We start from the raw sequence: 24,128 nt of genomic DNA, 5'->3' as shown, positions 1-24,128 counted from the left end.
TATTTTCCCACTTTTGGCCCCAGCCTAACTGATAATATAAGGGTAAGATTATTAAGAGAAACATTCTAACAGTGTAATCTAATCTCCTAGCCTAATTTGTGTTTTCACGTTGCTGTCCGCACCACCTGTGGCGAGAGAAGGCACAGAAACAGCTTAACATAAAGAAAACAATGACAGCGAGGATTGGCCCCCAATGACTGGAGATCCGAGAGGAGGGATGCCCACACAGACTATTTCAGCAGGCAGTCTGTGGGTAGGCATACAGGCCTTCCCCTGATGACGCACTGGCTGTTGCTCCAGTCCACTCCTGAGGAGGGTCAGCCCTGGCTTCCCATCCTTCTCCTCCAGCTGAGATGTCCAAATCTCCGGGGCCTTAGAGACCTTGACCCAAGTGTGATGGGTCCCCCCGTGTTCAGCTGTATTGATGGCTGTTTCTGTGGTCAGTAACACTTGGAAAGTTCCACACCACTTTGCCACCAGGGGTGCTCCTTTCCACTCCTTAACCAGGACCTAGTCTCCTAGTGGATGTTGTGAACAGCAAAGTCCAAAGTCAGGGTCTGTGCCAGCTGAGCTTCCTGTCCTGTCCAAGAGATTTCACAAGAGACAGTATCCTGGCCACATATTGTTTCAAATATACATCACTTATCTGTAGCCCCCCACTAGGCTGAGAATTACAAGGGTAAGGAATTCCGAACAGCAATTCAAAGTGAGATAATTGAATATCTTGATTTACTAAAATATGAATATTGATCTTGTTATGTGTAATAATTTGCGTCTATAAAGTGATATATGGATAGGAGTTTTTATATTATTAAATATAGACACAAAGCAAGCGAGCCAGGGCAGAGGTGGGGGGGCTGTCTCATGTATGTCTAAACCATTGTAGACAAGGCTTCATTTACAAGTTAATACAAGCGGCTCGCTCAGAGATGGGCCGTTTCTTGAGATAATCTAGGAAAGCAGGAGTGATGATTGTCCTGGTAACTACCCAAGATTGGAATTGCTGGAATCTCCGGGGGATGCATCTCAATGTTGGGTTCCCATAACTCCATCATCAGATGTACATCGCTTCCCGGACCTCAGATTGTTCAACCCAGCGCAGAGAAAAGGGACTTTATGAATATGTGGCACTTTGAATGGAAAGAAAAGGCTGATCACGGAAATCCCGGCCTCAAGCAAAATAAGCTGTATAAGAATTGTTTGTGCAGAACGGGTGGTGTGAAGCATAGGAGAGACCCTCTGCTAGAGTGGTTGAACCTGTGTCTCACCCAGTGCCGATCCCGGGCTCGGCACTGTCCTTTTCTTTGTGGCTGGCTCAGATAGAATTTGATCTTTATAATAAAAATTATTTTTTCTTTTTTAATTCGGCTGGGTCAATTTTTACCTATAACAATCTAATATCAATATCCAACTGAGTCGGACAAAAACTCTCTAACAGTTTAAAGTTAGAAAGTGTATGTGTATTACAACGGCTGGGCAGCACATGGGATAGCTCCCTAATGTGCACTGCAAAAATCACAGGTATTACAAAGCCCTTTTATTTACAGAAGTCTTGGATACTCAAAATATGAACGCATATTCATATCCCTGTCACTTCCTCTGCTCCACTTCGTATGCTAATTGGCAAAAAGGCTATTAAGCATGCGTAGTTTTGTTCCCTGAAATGAGTCAGGGGTCCATTTTGGGGAGGGGTCTCCCAAATGAGGAAGTAAAATAAGTCTTCCTCGTTCTGACCTTTCTACCTTTTCAATGCATACGTGACAAATGAATCCTTGTAGTTTTCTTGTGTTCAATGGATTTCTCAAGTATGGGAAGTCTGCAACTGTTTTGTGTCCCTGAAATCTGTTTATCACATTCTGTTTTTCATGATAAGCACAGCTACCCAAACATAAAGTTGGTAAGCGATGAGTTACTAGATCCTGGATATCTTATCTCAGATCCGGCTACTGTTAGCTATGAACAAAGCCAATTTATCTCTAACTCATTCTGCTAACTTATTCTGCTAACTCAGCAACATCTAATTTAACTATCATCTGAACTTTCCTAAAATTCTTAATTCTTCAAAATTAATTTCTCAGTCTCCCCTGGGTCTGGCCCTTATTCTTGCCCAAGCCAGTGGCAAGAGCCGTGCCCCCAGCATCTTAGTTTCTATCACCAGTTTCAGAAGGTGTTTCTTTATTTCTCCATTCATCCTTTCAACCTGGTTGGAACTCTGGGGGTGTCAGGGGGTATGGAGATTCCATTGTATCCCTAAGGCAGTCATAACTCCTTGAAGAATTTTTCCTGTAAAATGAGTTTCCCTATCTGAGTCTATTGCTTCCACAGTCCCATATCTTGGAATTATTTGTTCCAAAAGTACTTTAATAACTGATCCTCTAGTTGCTGAAACAGCTGGAAATGCTTCTGGCCACCCTTTTAACTGACATACTATTACCAGAAGATATTTAAATCTTGCCACTCGGGGCATTTCAGTCAAATCCATCTGGCATCTCTGGAAGGAACGTACAGCCAAGGGCCTCCCTCCCCTGGCAAGTTTCTCTGTAATTCTGTTATTGGTTTTAACACAAATCAAACAACCATCAATAGCTCACTTTGCCAGAGTAAAAAGACCCACAGCAGCATACATTTTGAGGAAGGCTTCTGCCTGTCTTCGGGAGCCCCAGTGACTCCCTTCATGAAGTTGTTTTAACAATTGTAAGGCTAGAGCTTTTGGTATCCACTACTTACCATCCCTTGTAACCCAATTATCTCCTCTTTCCTCTGCCCCACTCTTTTTAATTATTTCAAGTTCCTCTGGTGGAAAAGACAGTTTCTCTGGCAGCGGGGCAGTCACTGGCAACAAAGGGAGGATCTTCTGTAAATAGTTTCCCTTCTATCACCCTTGAAGACCCATCAATAAACACATTTTCTCCCTCAGGCTAGGGAGCATCCCACAGATCCTCCCCAGACAGGGTCTGGAGGCCAACCACCTGAACACAGCCTTGGGTCTCCTCTTGGTCCCCCTCCCCAGGGCCGCCTAATCATGAGGCTGGGTTAAATCCCTTCCCAATTCCAAAATCTAAATCCTCCTGTTCCATCAAACAAGATTCACAACTGAGCGTTGGTCATCCACTTAGAGGCTCTCTCAGGTAACAAAGCTTTAATCTGATGTGAAACTTCAACAGCCAGACACCCTCCCCTTGTCAGCCCTCAGCCACCACCAGAGCTGTGGCTGAATAGTTCAGCAGACAATGGGGCCAGCCTCCGGCCACCAGCTCTAACAGCTTAGAAAAAAAGCAACAGGCCTCTGTGCTCCCCCATGCTCTTGCACCAAAGTTCCTTTAGCATGTTCCTGTTTAACATCCACATATAGTTCAAATTCCCCCTCCGAGTCCGGAAAAGCCAAGACTGGGGCATCAACCAACCCATCCTCCAGTTCTTCAAAGCTTTGCTCTCCTTCTGGTGTCCACACCATGACACCAAGACTATCCTCGGTTAAAAAGTCACACAAAGGTCTGGCCACAACAGACGAATCCTCAATCCATCCTCTGCAGCACCCCACCAACCCCAAAACCTGCTGCAACTCCTTTCCTTGTCTGGGGTAATGGTACTTGCAAAATCCCTTGTATTCTTTCTGGATCAACCCCCCAGTCAGAATGTGTCCCAAATATTTGACTTTTTTTTTTCCACCAACTGTACCTTCTTTTCGGACACTCTTAAGTCCTTTTTTAGCAACAAAGAAGAAGGTTAAGCAGCCTCACAGTAGCCTCCTCAACCACCTTTTCATGTTCCCCTGACAAAAGCAAATCATCCACATACTGCCACAACCTAACTTCTGAAGGTGGAGTAAACTCTCCTAATATTTTCTGCAAAGCTTGCCCAAACAAAATCCCCAAAAGAAAATCCCAGTCCTTCCATGTATAGTCTGCTGTGAAAAACACCAATCACTTGGTTTTTAAAATTTTAAAAGTTTAATAATAATAATATCTTTATAAAAATAGTAATACAATTGTTATAAATGAAAAATGATCCAGCCAAATTTAAAAAATAAAAAGAATTTATTTTAGCAATAGAGATCTAACTTAGCCAGCCACAAGGAAAAAGGACAGTGCCAAGCCCAGGATCATCGCTGGGTGCGAGACACAGAGGTCAGCCTCAGCAGAGGTTTCCCTCTATGCTCCCACACCACCATCCTGGTACAAGCGATTTTTATAGGGAAAATTTTGCCTTGAAGCCAGGATTTCGGCATTCAGTCCTTTGTTTTATTCAGAGTCCCATAAGTTGATGAGATTTCCTTCTCCTCAACAAGGTAGAACAATTCAAAGTCTGGAGTTGTTGAAACCCTTGATGAAATTTATGGGAACACGGTATTCACATGTATCAGCCCGGGGAATGTCCCTGATGTCCATCTTGGGTCGTTCACGTGATTATCAGTGCCTGGGTGTCTTCATATCGCTTCAGATAAGGCCCATCTCCTGGGGAGCCACATCCTTTTGCTTGTGAATCAGGTTTCAACATACACCTGGTGTTGCCTGAGAAGGGGGGGGGCTTCTAATGCAAAAGGGTACATTCTAACAACTATTTAATATTATACATATCATGCTAGAAATGGTGCGAATTATACCTGTTACATATAACACAATTAGAGTAATAAAAATTTAGAGTTAGGACAATTACAAGACAATAAAAAGCAAAGAATTACGGATGTCCGGGATGCTCTTGGGCACTTAAGCCCTGATAAGCATGCCTTGTGAACAAAGGAATAGCCTTAAAAGCAATAGCCTGTTGCATATTCATACATTTCATACATGATGCATAAATTCCTTGCAAATTAAGAGCTTTTCTGGTTTTTGTCAATTTCTTCTCCTTAACCCTGGTGGTTCCATAAAGACGGAGAGAAGGTGGAAGAATGTTTGTCTTTTCCGATAAGAAGGCAGTACTCTTTATGGGCCCCGTCACTGCCATCTCTGTGCAAAGAATTTCTTGATTATCTCATCTCTTTATTGAACTAGTTAAAAAGTATCTTACATAGTATAGTTTCTATTTTAACATTGTGTTATAACCTAAAAATACATTTAACACACTACTTAAGAGAATTAATACAGCATAACTTTCTAACATTACACATATAATATTCATTGTAATATTTGCGAAAAGCCAATCATAAAATATGCATTTTTCACATCTGCATTTCCCAAATATTCCTCTTATCTTTTCCCCCACCCCTATGGGATCATCCAAATATGGGGGTAATTCCTTTTTTCAACCCTCTTATATCCTGGGTAGTGTTATAAATGAAAGCTCCAATTTCTTAATTAGGGAAAATGTATTAAATGATCACAGTATAAATTTGGAGGAAAAAAAGGAAAGCCACAATCCAATCAAAAAGGGTCAGTGTCGAGCCCGGGTACTGGCACTGAGTGAGACACAGGTCTGACTGCTACAGCATAGGGTCCCCTATGTTTCACACCGACTGTCCTGACTGAGCTGTTTTTATACTATTTTTCCTGCCCGAGGCAGGGTCCTTTTTCTTCCTTTCAGGACTTCACATATTCATCTGGAGTTCTTTCTCTTTGAGGAACTGAACAAAACCATGTCTGGGAAGTAATGAACATCCATGATTGTGTTCCCAGAGATGGCTCCGGCTATCTCTATCTTAGATATTTATCACGTATTCATCGTCCAGGCGTTTCCTTGGATCACCTTGAGGAACGACCCATCTCTTGGCTGGCCACATTCATTAGTTTTGTAAATGAAGTTCTCCTTCCTCTTGTCCAGGTGGTTTCGACACTGTGAGGCAATCCCCGACACTGACTTGTGCGCTTAAAAATCTTTTATAAGGGTATTTCTTATCAATGCATATATAAAATATATATGACAATTTTTATCTGCACGAATTATCCCATATACACATAACAGTAGTAAGTGGTACAATTACAAACTCAAACCCTCCCCCCTTGACCCCCCAGAGGAACTTGGTGGAGTGGCATCTGGTGTACCCCTGTCTCTTGGATCCAGGGGGCTTTTGATGTCCTAAATTGAGTCCTCTTCTAGTTCTAGGGAGAGACACTATATGCTGCTCCCTTCCCCCCACACCATCATTATTCTCAGGTGGGGCCATAGGAGACGCATTTTCCTGATCCCCTTGCTCTGGGAGTTGAGGATACAGGGGACCTGCATCCCAATCCTCACCATTTTCCTCTTCCTCCCTTTTTTCTTAACACATAGATTTCTTCTATTGCTTGCCTAATCTATATCAATCCACATTCCCTTTCAATCCATCCTTTCCAATTCTCCTCTAAATACCTCCACAAACAAATTCTATGTGTTCCAGAAGGTGGCCATATAAGCCTCTTTGGCAACTTACACTCTGGCCACACAAAATAACAATATTTTACCATGATCTCCATAGTTACCTCTGGGTGAATGTATAATCTGTTCCAAGACCTCAGCATTCTCCCCAAGGGACTCTCCGGGGTATTACGGGATCTTCATCGCTTTTGCCGGGGCCCCTTCCTGGCTTTACCCTTGCAACCCTCCATGTGTGCCTTCCCAGGTTTACCTGTGCTACCCTCCAGGGGTGCCTGTTTCTCCTGTGCTACCCTCCATGGGTGCCCTCCCAGGTTTATTCCCTGAAGATCCCATATTACTCACCAGTCAGATTTTTCAGTGTTCTTTCCCTATGGACTCTTCACGGACCCCCTTGGTCTGCCACTCATCTGCCTCTTGAACAGTCTCAGGAACCCAATCAATTGCCTGGAGCCGGCTGCCACCAAGAGGAGCTGATCACCCAAACTGGGTGAGGTGCACCTTCATCTCCGCTCACTGCCCACTGCCCCAGACGGTGGAAAAATCCCGGACTGAGCCCCCAGCTTGTCAGGAAAATTAATCCACAAACATCAGAGGTTTATGTCCAAAAAGGAGACAGAGGAATCCTTTTACTTTATTTGAATAAAGGGAGAGGCCATGGAGCATTCCCCTGGGGGTCTCTCAGATTTTTGGAGGAGTCAGCCTCCTATTTTATCCTAATTTCCCGGCTGTATTTCCCTTCTCTCTTTCCCCATTGGCTGAGGTAATTGACGGGTACAGACTTTCCAGTACACCTGATACCGAAGATTTCCCTTTAATGTATAACCCTCCCTTTTAATTTCTAATTCTTACAGAATTTAGGGTTTTCCCCCATTGTTTCTTTCATCTTTCAATGTCTAATTTCATTTATCAGCAAACTTAAAGCTTATTTGTGAAAGCAAATATCTTTTTCCATCTATCAATCAGTTGAATCCTTCCCATTGTTCATGTCTCAGTGCTAGTTTTATCTACCAGCAGACCTACAGCTTGTTTGTAAAGACAAATCGGCTATTCCTTTCAGGGACAAGGCACAATACTCAGGCAGGGGAAGCTTTGGCATTAATGAAAACAAGGCATTACCAGGATAGGCATCCTGGGACACCAACGCTAATTAAATGTTGGGACACTATGCAACAGAACACTTATTGGAAGTGAAAACCAGAAGGAGTGTACAGCTCTCTTTTATAATTTGTGCTTATTAACATATTGTATGTATATTTTGCTCATTCCAAACTCACTGATGTAATGCAGGTGTTATTGTCTGAATTTTGAGATCCACAGCAGGCTGTCAGATTGGCATCAATGTAAAGGTGGGTGCAGTTGAAAAGGAAAAGGAAGTATTCTGGATTACCATGTCAGTGTGATAAAACGTTCTTACGGCTCTATGTACTTGAGTGGGAAGAAGCAATGAATTGTCATAGGTCTAGATTTCTAGGTTCCAGAAACCAGTTCTAGAACTAGGTTGTTGTAATAAAAGTCTTCTCACACTCTATAGTATCTCTCTTCTCAGGCTATATTGATGTCGTCTTCTCTCAGAAACCTCTTTGCCTTCTATTGTCTTGACAGTCACCTGAAAAATGACAGCTGGTTTGGCCAAGGCAAGTGAAAGAGCCTCCTAATTATCTGTGGGGAGTCAAGGCATTGCTCTCTTCTTGGTCTGCTTGCTCTGTGGTGTGTTAAGGAACCTTCCCAGTCCTGCTATTCACAAGACCCTATAGCAGTCGTACTCTCAACACCTGTGAAGGGCGGCCAAAGCCCCTTCACGTGGACAGCTGCAGTGAGCCAGTGGGTGCTTCACTTGACTCTCTGTGTGGAAAATCACGCTGTGAAAAGCCAGTGTCCATAAAGGAGATAGAGGAGTCCTGCAACTTTTATTCAAATAAAGGGAGAGTGTCCATTACGCCATATCCCCATGGGGTCTCTTGAGTTTTTGTATGATGCAGCCGCCTTTTATCCTAAACTCACAGCTGCATGTTGCCCTCTTCCTTTCCCCATTGGATTGAGGTGCTAGGAAGGCACAGACTTCTTCCCAAACTGCCTACTAAATATTCCCCCTTGGATGTGTATACTGCCCCCATCACACATTGTATGACCATTAAAACTAGCTGTCAGCTCATCCTAGGTGGAGAAGCTAATTTCCATAAGTCTACTAATTAAGCCTGTGCATTTTTCCCCAAAGTTCAGAAATTCCGGCTGTGCTTGGCTCTGCAACAAACTTGGGCGGCTTGATGTCTGTAATGACCTCCACACCTATTCTTCCAGAACCTGATTGGTCCTTTCAGATCAAGTAATTTGTGAAGATGTTAATACCCATTTCTTATATTATTAGGTTTGTAATGACCCCCACACCCATTCTTCCAGATCGAGTCATTTGTGAAGACATTAACACACATTTTTCCCATCTTTATTTCTACATTGTAGACTGTCAGCAGCACTCAGAACTAGAGAATGGATTTTTATTGTATCTTAGAGATACCTTGGTCAGGAGGAGGAGTTCTGCTGGGCATCACTTTGCCAAGTGGAAAGATTCTTTCCTGTAAGGCAACAAATACTTTACTAACATTTTTAATTACGTCTTGAAGGAATGTGACCTTAAGGTATCGCATAGCTAAGGTCAATCTGACAAAAAGACCTGCACTGCACACAAGATCTTTGTTTATTAAGGGGAAATTGTTGTCGCTTGCCCCTTTCCTTCTTCTACTTATTTTAAAAACTTATGTTTAAGTGGTATTTAACTTGTGCCGTTAAATTGATAGAACAAACATTTAAGTAATTTTATCCCTTCTTTGTAGAGAAGATAGTTTTACTGGTATCTTAATTTTGACTGTATGGATTGGGGAATTTTGAGGTATTACAGCTGTGTCTTTCTGTTCTGCCCTTGGGCTCCACTTCCAAGTGTACCAGATCTGTACCAGTCCAGTGCTGGCCTCTAACACAGCTCTTCTAAACTTCTGAGTTTCAGTGATCAGAATAGAAGTTATCAAAAATGTTGGTGAATAGTTTCAAGTAAGGAATCTTTTTATCCCAGAAAGAAGGAGAGGATAGCAATTACTAAAACAATCTCTAGTAAAAGGGAATTAAGTGTCTTGATTCTGCTTAGACAACTGTCCTTTCGGTGTCTTTGGATGGAGTTCTGCCTACTTCACTTCTGTTCTTGAGAAGATTCATGAAAAGTGGAGTGTTCTTTCTGTAGGATCATCCTCATTCACACTTCTTTAGTAATCAGGATTTGTAAGTAGTGCTTACAGGACCACTTCTTACAAATTTGTATGTCAGGGGTCTTCCTACCATCATTCTATACTGCTGTAATTGCACCTGAATCCTGGAACAAAACTAATTACTCCTGATTTTGGAGGAAGGCAACCATGCATGTCCCTTGTGGGTGAACATACATTAATGTGCTTTGACCAAAGATAATCAATGACAATGAAGAAGGAAATATATCTTGCAAGGCTGTTTTTAGTAGGTTCCTATTTTTTGGGGCCCTTCACTATACTCTGGAGAAACTGTTGCTTGTAGAGGACTAGGCATCCAGCTCCAGGGAAGTTTTTCATAGGAGAGGTTTTCTGCTAGCCTCTGGAAGCTTTAGGGTAGACTTACCTTCACAGCTTTTGAAAACATAACATAGAATAAAAATGAAAGAAATTGTTAATTCCATAATTAAGTATAATGTACAGTACTATACTGTAATCTCATAGGGAATCCTGTAGTATTTAGTATGCTGGCTTTAGGAGGAGCCACATAAGGTGCTTACAGTTTTGTCAGAAGATATGCCTTTTAGTTGTCTACTGTTTTTACCTTCCTCCTTACACCTCTCTGAGTTGCTTCTCCTGAATTCCTTCAGTTTCTAGCAGTGAAAAGAAAAAAAGTCTTGGTCAGGAAATGCAGATTGGTCTTGACCATGAATGTGAGAGTATGCCTTGTGCCACTGTTGTAGAGCTGCTCAGCCTATCATCGTACAGATCTCTGCTGCAATCTTGGTGGCACAGTAATATGAGCCGGGATAAAGAGGGATGTGAATAGGCATGAAATATTGGAAAGAACAGGCATGCATTAGGTTTGCATTTCTAGACTCTCAAGGCAGTCTGTAATTTGAATAATTTCAATTTGTGAAAATAATTTCCATTGTACATTATAATGGGTAACATAAGTTGTTCAACCCAGTTGAAGGTGAACCAAGGTGTGCCTCTCGTGTGCACTGCAGTTGTCTTGTCAGCAGAGTTTCCTGTTTACAATCCCTTCTGCTTTCATAAAATGGAGTTATCATGAATCTTGGTCAGATTTCTTAATAGTGAATAGTTCTAAAATCACAGGTTGATTAATTTACCAGCACTGAATTGATTAAGAGAGACAGAAAGTGTTAATCAGTTTTTTTCTTTTTAATATCTATATATAGATATAAAAACATATCTCTCTTGTCTGTAACCTCTTTTGTGTTTGGTAGCACTCTCAGACTCACATTCTTAATGGCGTGATATGTACTGAATTGGGGAAAAGTCTTCATTAATGTTGCTTTTCTTCCACTTTACTCTTCTTCCTCTACTGCTAAAGTGCCCTCCTGAAACACAGAAGCAAGATAACTACTACTTATTAAAATAACAACTTGAAGAATAATGTAAACAAATAAATTAGATTATTCTGGTTTCTGTAACACTGATTTTATCTGAATGTGCGGCAACACTAAATTTGTCTTCTACAAAACACATAAACTCATAAGAGGATAGTGAAAAGGAAAGTACAGGTAGTGATTTGTGTGAGGTAATTATGTATTCCTCACCAATTTCCTTCTCTTAACACCTTTTTTTCATCACTGCTTTATATATGGTGAAGACTGTCTATATTCCAGCTGTATATCTTATAACAGGGCATATGATAATAGAAAAATTGGGAGTTTAAAATCTGGCTTTGCTTCAATAAAAAGTTGTAGCCTGTTGAAATGAAATACTATGTCTATGTTGATGTCAATACTGTATAAAATATATTCTTATTAATGTGTTTTCTCATTGCTTCTGAGTAAGTGGAAAAATAATTTATTTGCAACTGTGTTAAGAAACAAAGTAGAAGAACGTATTTTAGGCTTGCAGATTAGGTCTTTTACTTACTTCAAGTCCTTTTTATCTTTTTTTTTTTACCTACAGATGGCAATAGCGGTTGGAGATGTCCTGCTTGTCAGAATGTTTCTGTGCAAGTTCCTAAAACTTACACTTGTTTCTGTGGTGAGTTTCTCACTTGCTTTTGCAAAGAAAAACAGTTGTGTCATTTTGAGTCCTTTTTCTTAATATGAATTTCAGTATTGGTGCTCATTTGCTTACATGCTTAAAACTCAATTAAAAAAAAATTCATTGACACTGGAAGGTGGCTGCACAGAGAATCATACATATGCCGCTTGAAAAATGAAAAGAAAATACTAAGTCCCAAGTGGTAACTATTTTCATACCATTGTGTAGAAATAGTGGTTTTTATGGAGTAATGATAGATTTTGGCTGGTATCTTGTGAGCTTTTCTTCTGTAGAAGGAATGGAATAACCTGCATATTTATGTCTTTGTGACAAGACCAAAATAATACACAACTCAAGGATACAACTACCTAAACCTTTACATTGATTTAGCAATTTTGTGATTTATGTTGTTCAGGGACACATGATAGTCAGGCTTTTCGGACCTCTGTGTAGATATGTGTTTAATAAAAAAGGTAAATGGCATGAGTACAGCACTCACCAAGCCATAAATATAAAACCAAAAGGAGAAATTTATTATGTTACTTAATTGCATAGATGCGAATAAGTTTTGTTTGGAATCTATACTTCTGTGATCTGTGATTTGTATTGTTTTCACATAGCTTTCTTTTCCTTAAATCAGAGTCACTGGAAACTTTCACCTCACTTTCTAGAAAACACAGTGTTCTGAAGTTGAGATAGAAACTGTGTCAGTAAACTTGCTCTAAATAGGCAAGATTTGCTAAAATAAGAGAATTTTACCTTTTTATCTAAATGTGCTAGTGAATCAGATAGAAACAGTGAAATGCAGTTAAGGCAGAGTTTTTGTACAACAATGTGTGAAATCTTATGAATATAGGGATAATAATTCAGTTATTAGAGATAATAATGCAGTCAGAATCAACTGACCATGAATGAAAATTAAACCAAATGAAAATTAGACTTTTTAAAAAGACAGGACATCTTTCTGTTAAATAGGGAAGAACTTCTCCTTAGCCTAAAGATGTTTCATGGTTTAGGAGATCTACAGTAAGAACCTTAAATTGTCTGCAAAAGTATTACTCGCAGTAATGTAGTAACCATAAGAGTTCAATCTTCTGTAGATAATTTTACATTAATGATATATAACTTGGACATCATCAGTCATGCAAAACTATCTTCTATTTGATGCAAAGTACTAACCATGTGCTGAGTGTGGTTGAATGTGATTTTTTTTTTCCCATGCTTTCACCCATGAGGAAATTCCTATCTTATTTTTCTTCTGAAGCTTCAGATTTTTGGGACTTCCCTGGGTATTCAATTAGTTTAATTGAAACTCAGGTAAATAAATGCTATCTGTAATGTTTATTCATATTTTTCTAACTTAATACTGTAGAATATACAGAGGTATATTTTAAAAATTAAAATTATGTAACTGTGTCATCAAAAATATTTTTTTGCTGCTTTTGATTATCACAACTCAAATTTGCAACATTGGCTCAGTTGCTTCACTGTTAATTTAATTCCTCTCTTGCAGAAAGCCAAGAGAGTGTTAATGATGGCAATTAACCTTAACCCTGATGACCATGTCATGCACTTAGATCTATAAGATTTGATGATAATATCTCAGATTAATGAAAATATGGTTTAGTTCTTATCTGAAATACAGAATACTTGAAGCTTGTTTAAGACTTCATTCATCAAAATTCATCAACCTTTTATATTTTGATTAATGTAGAGTCTGCTTCTTTTTATAGAAGTGACTTTTATAATTTGCCCACTCATTTAATTCAGCCTGACCAACTGCACAGGGCTTTTAGTTTTCATGTATTTTATCAGTTTCATTTAATGTATCAGCTACCTGCATGTCTGCTGATTGGGAGTACAGAAGGAAAGAATATTCTGGAACTTGCTATTCCAATGGTATATTCTTTTAAAGAAGCTGAGTATGTATCAGTACAGGATAACATAAACATTTCTGTAATTTTTTTGTCAAAGAAGACTACTTGCCAGTATTTAAAGTACCACTTTTTCTCTTGGTATGCTATTTTTCACAAATGCAGTCTGGTATTCAAAGCAATAAATACCTTTTTGTCTTTGACATGGTTTAGGTAAGGTGCACAATCCTGAATGGAATAGAAATGAAATTCCACATAGCTGTGGGGAACTTTGTGGAAAGAAGAGGCAGTGTTTAGACTGTCCGCATCTTTGCAACATGTAAGTAAATGTTTGTTCTATAAATATAAACATATATAAAACATATATTATATACACACATATAAACATATATATAAGCACATATATAAATTTATGCATATATATATATATATATATATATATATATATATATATATATATATAAATGTTTATTATATGAACACTGAAAAAATTAGAGAAAATTTCTGAAGATTGTATTGGCTTATTTTTTGACTCGAGGATATGCTTAGAGATTTAGAACCTGCAAATAGAGGTTTATAGTTCAGCTGAAGCCTGAAAGAAATGAAAAGCCTGAAAGCTTTTTGTGTTGGTATGTCTAAAGTGAGTTCATATGAGAGCATGAACAGGATGTCTACTATAGTTGTAGCAGCATTTCTATCATGTTTTAGGAACTGAAGCAGCTATCTGACTTGGTTTCAAGAATTTTCATTGAAGAAAAGAAATAATAGTGTCTGAAAGTAACTGAACATGTGCAGTGGTCCACCAGATTTTTCAGGTGCTGTTATTCATATAAAAGGGTTTGAATATCTTAATTTGAGATCAATGTTACTTGTTTAAACTGGAAGACCACTTCTTTCCTTTGTTTCTTTTTTTTTTTTTTATTTGGCTTGCAAATTGTTGAGGATAAAAGATCATTTGTACTTTTTTTTTATTTGCTGAGACCATCAGATAGTTTAACCAGAATCTCTCATGGAAATTTTAATCAGTATTTGTAACTCAGATTGGTTTTGCTAACATTTTATTAGTATAATTCAGTGAAGAGAGGCAAAGGAGGTGTCGTGGTTTAGAATGCGAGGAAAATTAGGGAAGTGAGGCGAAAGCTTTTTGTGTAACTGACAGTCTGTTGAGCCAATTCTGTGAAAGACACATGTTAAAGACCAAAGAAACCCGGGAACGTTTTGTTTCCCTTCCGGTTAGGTGGGAGGTAACACAGCTGGGCGGCCCCTGCTACGAGGCCGGGCCGGTCGGCCCTGCCGCAGGGTTGAGCCCCCATTACCCGGGCGCCTGCTCGAGGCAGGGCAGGCGGCCCGGGCAGGGAGAGGGGGTGCTGCAGGGCTGGATGGAGCCTGCCTTGCTAACATCTGACTGCCTACTACCCCCTCCCCCCACCACCCAGCCCAGCTGAGCCCGCCGGGCCCCAGGAGCAGCCCCGGGCTGGTGCCGGGATTTTACTCCCGTGGAAGCTGCCCGCAGCCAGCGGGCAGGGGGAAAGAGAAGCCACCCCCACCCCCGCGGTGCTGCTCCTGCTGAGTTCTAGCCTGGCTGATTCATTCCGAGCTGCTTCCTTAATTACAGCTCCTGCACCGCACCGTAGCTCCAGGTGGGATGTTAACCCTTTCAATGCTTTAATCCTCCCTCGAGTGAGAGAATGGAACAAGATGCAAGCGTGTAAAAGAACAACATGAAAACATCATGGTCAGTGAGGAAGAAGTTAAGTCCCAGATGCCTTGATCTTAGAGGCTGAAATCTTCTTGTAAGCTATGGAAAAGAACCTCTTTTTTCTTATAACACAGGAAACTGTGGGGAGATTAAAGTGTTCAAATTACAGATATTGAGTAAAAACATCCATGCCAAAATAAACAGATGTTAAAGTAGCTGTAATGCCATAAGAAGTTTGAACAGCAAAAGAAGAGTAAACCTGTGCCGCCAGGAGAAGATCTCTGTTCCCAGGGATGAAGATTATTTTAGAGATAAATAATGAGAACTTCTACCTTTGAACAACTCATCTTTAAAACAATACCCCATAAGTCAACATGGCCCATTGACAAGCTGTGGGAAGGCTTGTGGAAATGGGAAGGACTTAACGATAGCAGGGTTCTCTGGGCACTTGTTATTCGTGAAGAACTGTTTTTTTCCTCTTGTGAAGAAGCTTCTATAACCTTAACAAGAGGGACTTCTCTCCCTTAATGAACTAAAGAAAGACTATTTTAGAGGTAGTAAACTAACTAGAAATTTTAAGTTTTGTTTCTTTACATTATCAGTGGGAAAGAAAAGGTTGTGGAAGAAGAAGTGTTCTGAAAGGTTTGTTCTGATTCTTACTACTTTTTTCCTTTTAGTTACTTTAAATAAAATTTTCTTTATACCCTTTTAAAGGATTTGAACCTACTTTACCTTTCTCCTAATCCTGTCTAACAGCAGGAAATGAGTGCACTGGTAATTAGCCAACACTGAAGCCCACCACACTCATCAACTCATTGGTTGAAAAATTTTAAAATTGGGAAAATCTTAAATTAACAAATCCTAACCACTACAGGAGGGCATCTCTGTTTTCAATTTTGGATTTTTTACATTAGATTTTTTTTTTAGTAGTGTAGTTGCACTGATAAGATTAACACCATTATATTATTTTTTTCAATGTATAAATATGCCTTCTTGTCAGAAACACAGATTATATGTTGTTCCTATTGTATCTAGCTTCAATTTCCATGGAAGTTGGTCCTTAACATCTGTTCATATTTCTGGTTTTGGAAATTTTTGATAGAAGCAGTTGTTCCTGCTCTTGGTCAGAAACTTCAGTCATTCCAACAAATAGATTGTTGTCTTTTCCCAAGATTTGCTAAAGCTTGGAACTTTAGTAGAACTTAACTCTGAACTTTGTATTTAATGTGTTCTGTTTCAAATATATTTCAACATTTTGTTGAATGTCAGAATAATTCTTTAATACTTGTTTCCCATACATGAAAATGTTATTTAGATTTCTTTTTGATATTAGATTTAATTTATATTTATGCATTATGTATTTATGCATGCAGATTTACATTTTGTTTCATTTAAGTGTCATGGCTGTTTTCTTAATTTACTTTCAACTTTCATACTAACACTTGAGGTAGCTGATGCCCTGAACAGAACACTGATTCTCTTGGAGACCAGCTGCAGGCCTCCATCTCAGGAGAGGCATATGTTCATGGACATATCTTTTGCCCAATCAGAAATAAGCAGACTTCTTAACCATTTTGAGAACTCCCTGACTGAAATTTGTTGCCTGACAAACTTTGCTATAGGGCTTGGAAGCATATGTTCTTCTCTTCTTTCCTGTCCTAGTCTACAGCAGAGGTTCAGTCTTTGGCATTCTCTTCTGGCAAGTCTTCTGAAGAGTAGTGTTATAGGTAAAAATGGACTCAGCCAAATTAAAAAAAGAAAAAAAAAATTTTTTTTATCCAGCCACAAAAGAGGACAGTGCCGAGCCCGGGATCGGCACTGGGTGAGACACAGGTTCAACCACTCTGGCAGAGGGTCTCTCCTATGCTCCACCCCAACTGTCCTGTCCGAGCAATTTTTATACATTTTTTCTTGCCTGGGGCAAAAGTCCCTTTCTTCTTTTCTGGGCTGTACCCATTCATGTGGAGTTCTTTCACTGTGGCAAGTGGAACAAAACCCATCCTGAGAGTGATGATCATGTTCCCAGAGTTTGGTATTCAGATGTATCTTCCTGATGGTTCTGGTTATCTCGATCTCAGTTACTTATTGCGTGTTTGTCATTGGTCCAGCTCGGACCACCTTGATGGATGATCCATCACCGGGCTGGCCACGTCTATTAGCTTGCAAATGAAGCCCTCCCTCTTTTGTCCAGGTGGCTTCGACCCAGTGTTGCAATCCCCATCGCTGTCTTGTGCATTTTATATTTTAGTTTTCCTTAGAAACTTTTATAAGAATATTTTAATTTGCACAAATTATCACATACATACATGACAATCCCTCCCCTTCTATATGAACAATTTAATTCATGCTTTCTACACCTTCCATACAACTTCATTTACTGATGCTTTACGTTAATATTTCCATTTTTCAAATTTCTAGTTACTTTGAGGTTCATTATCCCAATCTTCCCTTGGAATTTATTGATATAGTTTGTAGCTCTCTCCTTCCCCTTTTATCTGTTCTTCCAATCTGGCTAAAGCATCTACTGCCCTACAGTGTATGTTTTCCTCTCCCAGTGTCATCAGTTTTGATACCTGGTTTGTTTTTCCTAGAGCGGATTCTGGATCTGTGGGTAAGGCTGCTATTTGCATCCCCTGTACCACTCAGTGTACCACTGAGCCCTATAAAACGGGATGAGACAGGGTAGGAATATGACCCCTGCCACCGATCATGAAATGACAGTAGTTGTTCAGGAGTCAAACCCTCGCCCTTCCAAGGCTATTTCTCAGCAGATTTTAGCCCCCCCACAGATCCAGCAATTTGACAACCCTAGTTCAGTGGCAATTTCCTGCATCAGATCCACAAATAGATTCTGATCTGAAGTAGGTAATCCCCATTTTGTGTATTGTTTTTCCAATTGGTTATATTGCTCACTTAGAGTTCTCAACCTTTCCTGTTCCCTCCTCTTTTTCTCATCTCAGCCTTCTGTCTTTTTACCTCTTGCATTACCTGTTTCATCTTATTTTCTGGGTCCATTCCCTCTTTGTCCTTTGTGAAGCAGAATATTTTGTCATACTGTAAACAAACCCTGTCATCCTGGTCCTCTAAAAGGTCCAGGATAATTGGCTTATTTTTTAGAGGTATTCTGTTTTCATGCTTTAGGACATTTCCCACCCAGTAGGTTTTTCCCCCCCATCACACATGTTGCTTTGTTCTTTTCTCTCTCCGACTTCCTTGTTTTTGCCCGGCTACTCTTTCCCGGGGCGCTGGCCAGGCGCTTCCGGGAGCAGCCGGAGAGAGGCAACACACACCTTTGTGGGTTCGTTTGATACAGACAGAGCTGTTTAGAGAGCGCGATCAAGACCGGGATAAAGAGACTCAAGAGATTGGACACTTGTTGTGCAGTCCAAAGTAGGTTGTATTTGCTCGAACGCTGCACATACAAGTGACAGTGATCAGGGGTCCAGACACAGGTTTTGTAGGGGAAAATAAGAGATAAGGTGAAACCAATAGAACAATGCCCAGTGTGAATACATTATAGGTAAAATCCAATGGGAATAACTCCAGGGGGAAGGATGAATACACGTAAAAATACAGAATAGAAACTCCAGCTTTATGTTTAGGAAACAGAAACTCCCATCTCAAATTCACAAAGCCTTTTTGGTCCATTTGCGTAGCTGCACACTGCAACGCACACACATTCCTAACTGGTTGTTGTCATAGCACAGGGGATTTGCTTGGAAATGAGCTACAAACAAGGATTCCATTTTTCCCCCAACCCATACAGTCTGGTTACAAAAATGGGTACCACGCCCTCCCTGTAAAGTGAAGACACTTTAGACTGCTTGCCCTTGGATTTCGTCTCCTGGGGTTGCATGTTTTGTCTCTGGCCAATTCACATCTCAAAATATAGTTTTGTCACTGTGGGTCCCTTGGCTGGTGTCCTGCCCCTTAATCTTGGGCGGATTTTTCGGACTCAGGCTCATTGTCAGGCAGGCAGCTGAGTTCAGACTCATTAGGGTAACCCACAGATATATCTCTCTGCCTCTGCCCACGCCCACTGGGTTGCAGCCAGCGGCTGGGGAAAATTATAATCTTCACGGCAGCAGCAGAATCCTTTTAGGGTCCTATCTCTGTCCCGAGCTGCAACTCGCCTTTTAAGGTTTTTTCACCTGGACAGCTTGAAGGTCCCATTACTGCAGGGTACTTTATTTAATCTCTGGAACTCAATGGTTTGAGTTTGGTAAACAAATCAATTTTCCCATCCCTGGGAACAGCATTCTGTAATCCCCAGTTTTGTAACGAAATCCAAAATATGCTTAGTCTAATGTGCTTCGGCTGATAGGTGCTTATCATACAATCTACTGGGCCAAATACCCCTCCAGTTGTGTACCATTCAGACCTCTCTCACAACATTCACACTTAAGGGGTACAAATATACAAATGGATAGTAGTTACATCTTGACATTATGCAGGGGTGTGGCCCCCTTGGCTCATTCCCGTATTAATGATATTATTTTTAATTGTGTTGTTCACCTTTTGTGAACTCTGTTACTTTCTCTTAGTTAATTTCCAGGCAAATTGGTTTTTACATTCTTTAACTGTGGCTTCCCATTTGTCCTCAGGTTTTTCCCATCCTTCTGGTAATAGTAATTCCCACCCACAAAACACAGTTATTATTTCAGTTGCCTCAAGTTCTGCCTGGGTAAGTGATCTATGTAGCGCTCGGCATCTCCTACAATGAGAGCGCCATTTGTGTGAGCTACAATACCAATTCTTCTCACAATTTAAACATCTACATTTAACCCAACTGGCGTGCCCAGTATTTGGGTGGACTAAACAGGGTATTTTATAGGGCACTGATTGAGGTTGTAATTCATCCTCTCTTTTGTATAGATCACAAGCCAAAGCCAGAATACCTGGGTTTTTTGTCCGAAATAGCCCGGACCCCCCTGTTTGCAGTGGCAATATTCCTCCTCAAGGAGAGTTTCAGAGTCTGTCCAAGTGGTATTTGAAACCACTGATATAAGCTTGGCTTCACTTCCCAGTTGGGTGTAATTCTGTGTTCATTTCTGGGATCATTTGGGTCCTCCCAATTCATCCCCACCCCTTCCCTGACTAATAGTTTCTGTATCACTCGGTCCTGATGTTGTTGTCCACTCCTGAAGTTCTCTTTCGGATCCTTGGTTCTGTTGGTATGGATCTAATCTTGTCTCCGGGTCCGGTTTGCAGTTCCAGTGCCTAGAAAGGACCCTCCCATTTTATTCCCAAAATCTGAGTTATTTGTTGTAACTTTTTAACAATAGGTATTTCTTCATTCTGTATACTGTGCCTGGGAAATACCTTGATCTTTATAAGCTTTACTTACCATGTTGGCTGGGGCAGCAGGGACTTCCTCCACTTAAGGTGAGCCCCAAGGGGTACTCTACTATCTCTATTAGATAGGGTTGTACTTGCCCATCTTACATCCACTAACATTCTGTTTACAGGATACTATTTTTCAGCCTCCTAATTTACTGTAGCGATGCGCACACCCTTAGTTCATCTCTAAAGTCAGTTTCTACCAAGTTTGCAATAGCTGTCTTTAGCTTGGATACCCCCTGGCTAACTGTGGCCTACTGAGTCTAGCTGGCTTCTGCCCCTACCATGATTGCTAAGCCCTGTCTAACAACGCATTAACTTCCTCTGTCCCTGGCATGACCGCCTGATCCCTGCTCTCCAACAATTCAGCCACTGAAACCAATTACACCTTACAGTTGTTATTTCCTGGGGGGTTTTCCACCAGCACTCTCACACCAAACCATATGCATTTCCACTTTAGCAGCTAGAAAGGTTCTGCTCTTGCATGACAGATGTAAACTCAAAAGATGGTCTGTCACTTTCTGCAGGCCTCGATGCTCCCCTCATACCTTTCAACAAGCATTCCTTCACAATTTCTGAGTGCTGTGTTACACACCTAGTCACAACAGAGAAACACCCAAAACAAGGCCTCATATTCCCTGGTGAACCCATATACACCTGACTCCATAGCAATTAGAACTTCACTTGTTCCTTGTGTAAGATTTACTCTGTTCACAACTGAATCAGCATGCTCTAAAATTCTAAAATGCATAATTCCATTTCCTCACCCTGTTGGGTCCTCTGTCTACATTATCTTAACAGTCACATTAACACCTTTATTCACACATCAGGCCTGCTCAATTACTCTCCTCCTGGTTCCCCCACCCCCCCATGACAACACTTTGGTCACATGGGGCACCTCCAGAAGTTAATATGCAGCAAACAATTACTAAGAAAGTTCTGCCATTCAGAGCTACTTACAGCATTGGAGATCGGTGCTGCCCCACAGTAGAAGCTGTCTCACTTTGATCCTTCCTGTTTCTCTGCCTGTCACTCACATGCCATGTCTGCGGCGTTGGCCCATCTACAGCAAAAACACAAACCATGGCTCACCCCCCTTACCAATGTCTACATGGTCTCCTCTGACAGTGGGGCTGGGAGCCGCTCCACCCTCCCACACTGCCTACTAGCACTGACTCGCTTTTACCCAGGCAGCGCCAGCCAGGGGCCGCTGCGCTCCCTTGCAGCCTGCGTTCACTGTGCAACTGCAAGTATATGGGAACATGTGCCGCAGCCTCCCTGCCGCTGCCCGCACCTCCGCAGTGCCGCCGTGATCTGAAAAGAAACCCCGACTAGGAAAGATTGGGTGGGCCCTGCCTCTCCCTCTGAGCTGCGCCGCCCCTTTCTTTCCAACCTGTTGTCGGCAGCAGTGCTGGCCCCCCTGCACCGCGGCCGAGCCGCGGACCAGCAGCCACCTGCGCCGTTGCTGGAGGTCGAGGGAAAACCCTGGCTCTGCCACCGCTCAGCCACCCCGGCCTCGGCCACGAGGGCCGACCATCCTTGCCCGCCTCCACTCAGAGATGCTGCGCCATCCCAGCACTGTCACGCCACGTGATGCCCCGCTGGTGCAGGCACTGGGGCCTGGACCTGGTTTAGGTATGGGGGTGGAAGGTTGTCCAAGGGCTCCCAGATCTCACCCGGGTTTGTTTTACTGCCCTGAGTTTGGACTGGGAATAGCCAAGCACCAGCATATTCCCACAATCTGGCATAGTCCAACTCCTCCCCCACCCGGCCCTCTTTCTTCATATACACTATCATATAATGCCTGACACATCCTTGCATCGAATGTGCCAAATGTGGGCCAAAACTGATATTTCCCAATTTCCATGTTTCCCCATACCTCTACAGAGTAATGAATCATCTTCTCTTTAGATTTCCTCCGTCTCTCAGGGCAGTCCTCCCAATGCTCCAACATCCACCCCAACGGGCTTCTCCTTGGGATTTCTGGCAAACAGTCCCGCTGCCCCTTTCCAGGTTTTCCCTGGCATTTTCCTTGGATTTTATTCTTTTCTGTCCCATACTTTAAACGAACTTGCTTATCTTAATTCCTTAACCGAAATCCTTAAATCAGTCCTGGTTGATACCGTGGTCTTACCCTGTCTCAATTGAATGTTACCAGCCTATCAGTCACACAGCGAACTGTTCCGTGGACCTATGACTGGTGGTGAGCTCTCTTACCTTTTCCCCGGACTTCAAAAGTCCTGGATCGGAGAGGTTTACCAGTTCTCAAACACCCGAGAACGTACCCTCCCTCCCCGGTCTGCCCATGATCGAACCCCTGAACTCCCCGAGTTGCAGGCTTTATGTGTCAAATGAGTTTACCCGATTCCGTATGCTTCCCCTGCGACCGACCACTTCCCTCGTGTGATAGTGAAACTGCGATTGTGGGGTCCGCACTTGCTCTGTGACGACGTCACATCGGACAGACATGCTCAATCACCCCCCACCCAACCACGCGATACTTACGGTTCTTTTTCCTGCACGGATTCTTCTTGCACGTAGATTTTTACAAGTGAGAAAACTAACTGCGGCCTCGGAGATTCTGCTCCGAGTTCCTGAGAGCTCTAGGCCCGTTTTTATCCCTTTCTGATTGTGGATTTTCCTTTGGCTTTTAGTTTGGGGTCTGATTGGTTCCGCAGGTTTCCTGATCCCGTCCAGCCGCTGAAATCAGTGGGGTGCCTCCCCGACTGAGGACAGGGAGCCCTTGGATGGCCCAAATCAGATCACGTTGGGCTCACCAAGATTGTTATAGGTAAAAATTGACTCAGCCAAATTAAAAAAGGGAAAAAAAAAATTATTGTAAGGATCAAATTCTATCTGAGCCAGCCACAAAAGAGGACAGTGCCGAGCCCGGGATCGGCACTGGGTGAGACACAGGTTCAACCACTCTGGCAGAGGGTCTCTCCTATGCTCCACCCCAACTGTCCTGTCCGAGCAATTTTTATACATTTTTTCTTGCCTGGGGCAAAAGTCCCTTTCTTCTTTTCTGGGCTGTATCCATTCACGTGGAGTTCTTTCACTGTGGCAAGTGGAACAAAACCCATCCAGAGCGTGATGATCACCCGTGATCGTGTTGCCAGAGTTTGGTATTCAGATGTATCTTCCTGATGGTTCTGGTTATCTCGATCTCAGTTACTTATTGCGTCACTGGTCCAGCGTTCCTCGGACCACCTTGATGGATGATCCATCACCGGGCTGGCCACGTCTATTAGCTTGCAAATGAAGCCCTCCCTCTTTTGTCCAGGTGGCTTCGACCCAGTGTTGCAATCCCCATCGCTGTCTTGTGCATTTTGTATTTTAGTTTTCCTTAGAAACTTTTATAAGAATATTTTAATTTGCACAAATTATCACATACATACATGACAGTAGTGACAATACTGTGACATTGGGGTGCTACAAATTCTTAGTCTCTAAATGTCTGATCTGCATAAAAGCTGTGAAATTGAGTCCAAATTTGTGACCAGTTGTAGCATATTTAAAAATGTTATCATTCACCTTTATGTTTCACATGAATAAAACCATGATGAGATTACCCAGTCCTGGAGGTAAGGCAACAATAGGCATGCAGATCTCAAGATAATGGATGTTCTTGACACTCTCTAACTTATGATAGTGAACTGGAGAGGAATG

The 24,128-nt window shown here is 41.6% G+C and overlaps 1 protein-coding gene across 3 annotated transcripts in view; it reads left to right on the top strand.

Moving 5' to 3' along the window:
* The window catches only part of NFX1 (nuclear transcription factor, X-box binding 1), a 98,185-nt gene that overhangs the window by 21,119 nt on the left and 52,938 nt on the right, over window positions 1–24,128 (top strand). For all 3 annotated transcript variants that reach the window (XR_008435207.1, XM_053967502.1, XM_053967489.1), the window contains 2 exons: window positions 11,466–11,543; window positions 13,634–13,739. Coding sequence is in view for 2 of the 3 variants with exons in the window: in XM_053967502.1 (XP_053823477.1) it covers window positions 11,466–11,543; window positions 13,634–13,739 (184 nt within the window). In the remaining variant the exon portion in view is untranslated. The remainder of the gene's footprint in view (window positions 1–11,465; window positions 11,544–13,633; window positions 13,740–24,128) is intronic.

Source organism: Vidua chalybeata, chromosome 1 (assembly GCF_026979565.1).
Source record: "Vidua chalybeata isolate OUT-0048 chromosome 1, bVidCha1 merged haplotype, whole genome shotgun sequence".
Taxonomy (NCBI): Eukaryota; Metazoa; Chordata; class Aves; order Passeriformes; family Viduidae; genus Vidua; species Vidua chalybeata.
The sequence above is the reverse complement of the archived record's forward strand: the minus strand, read 5'-3'. Positions and strand labels throughout refer to the sequence as shown.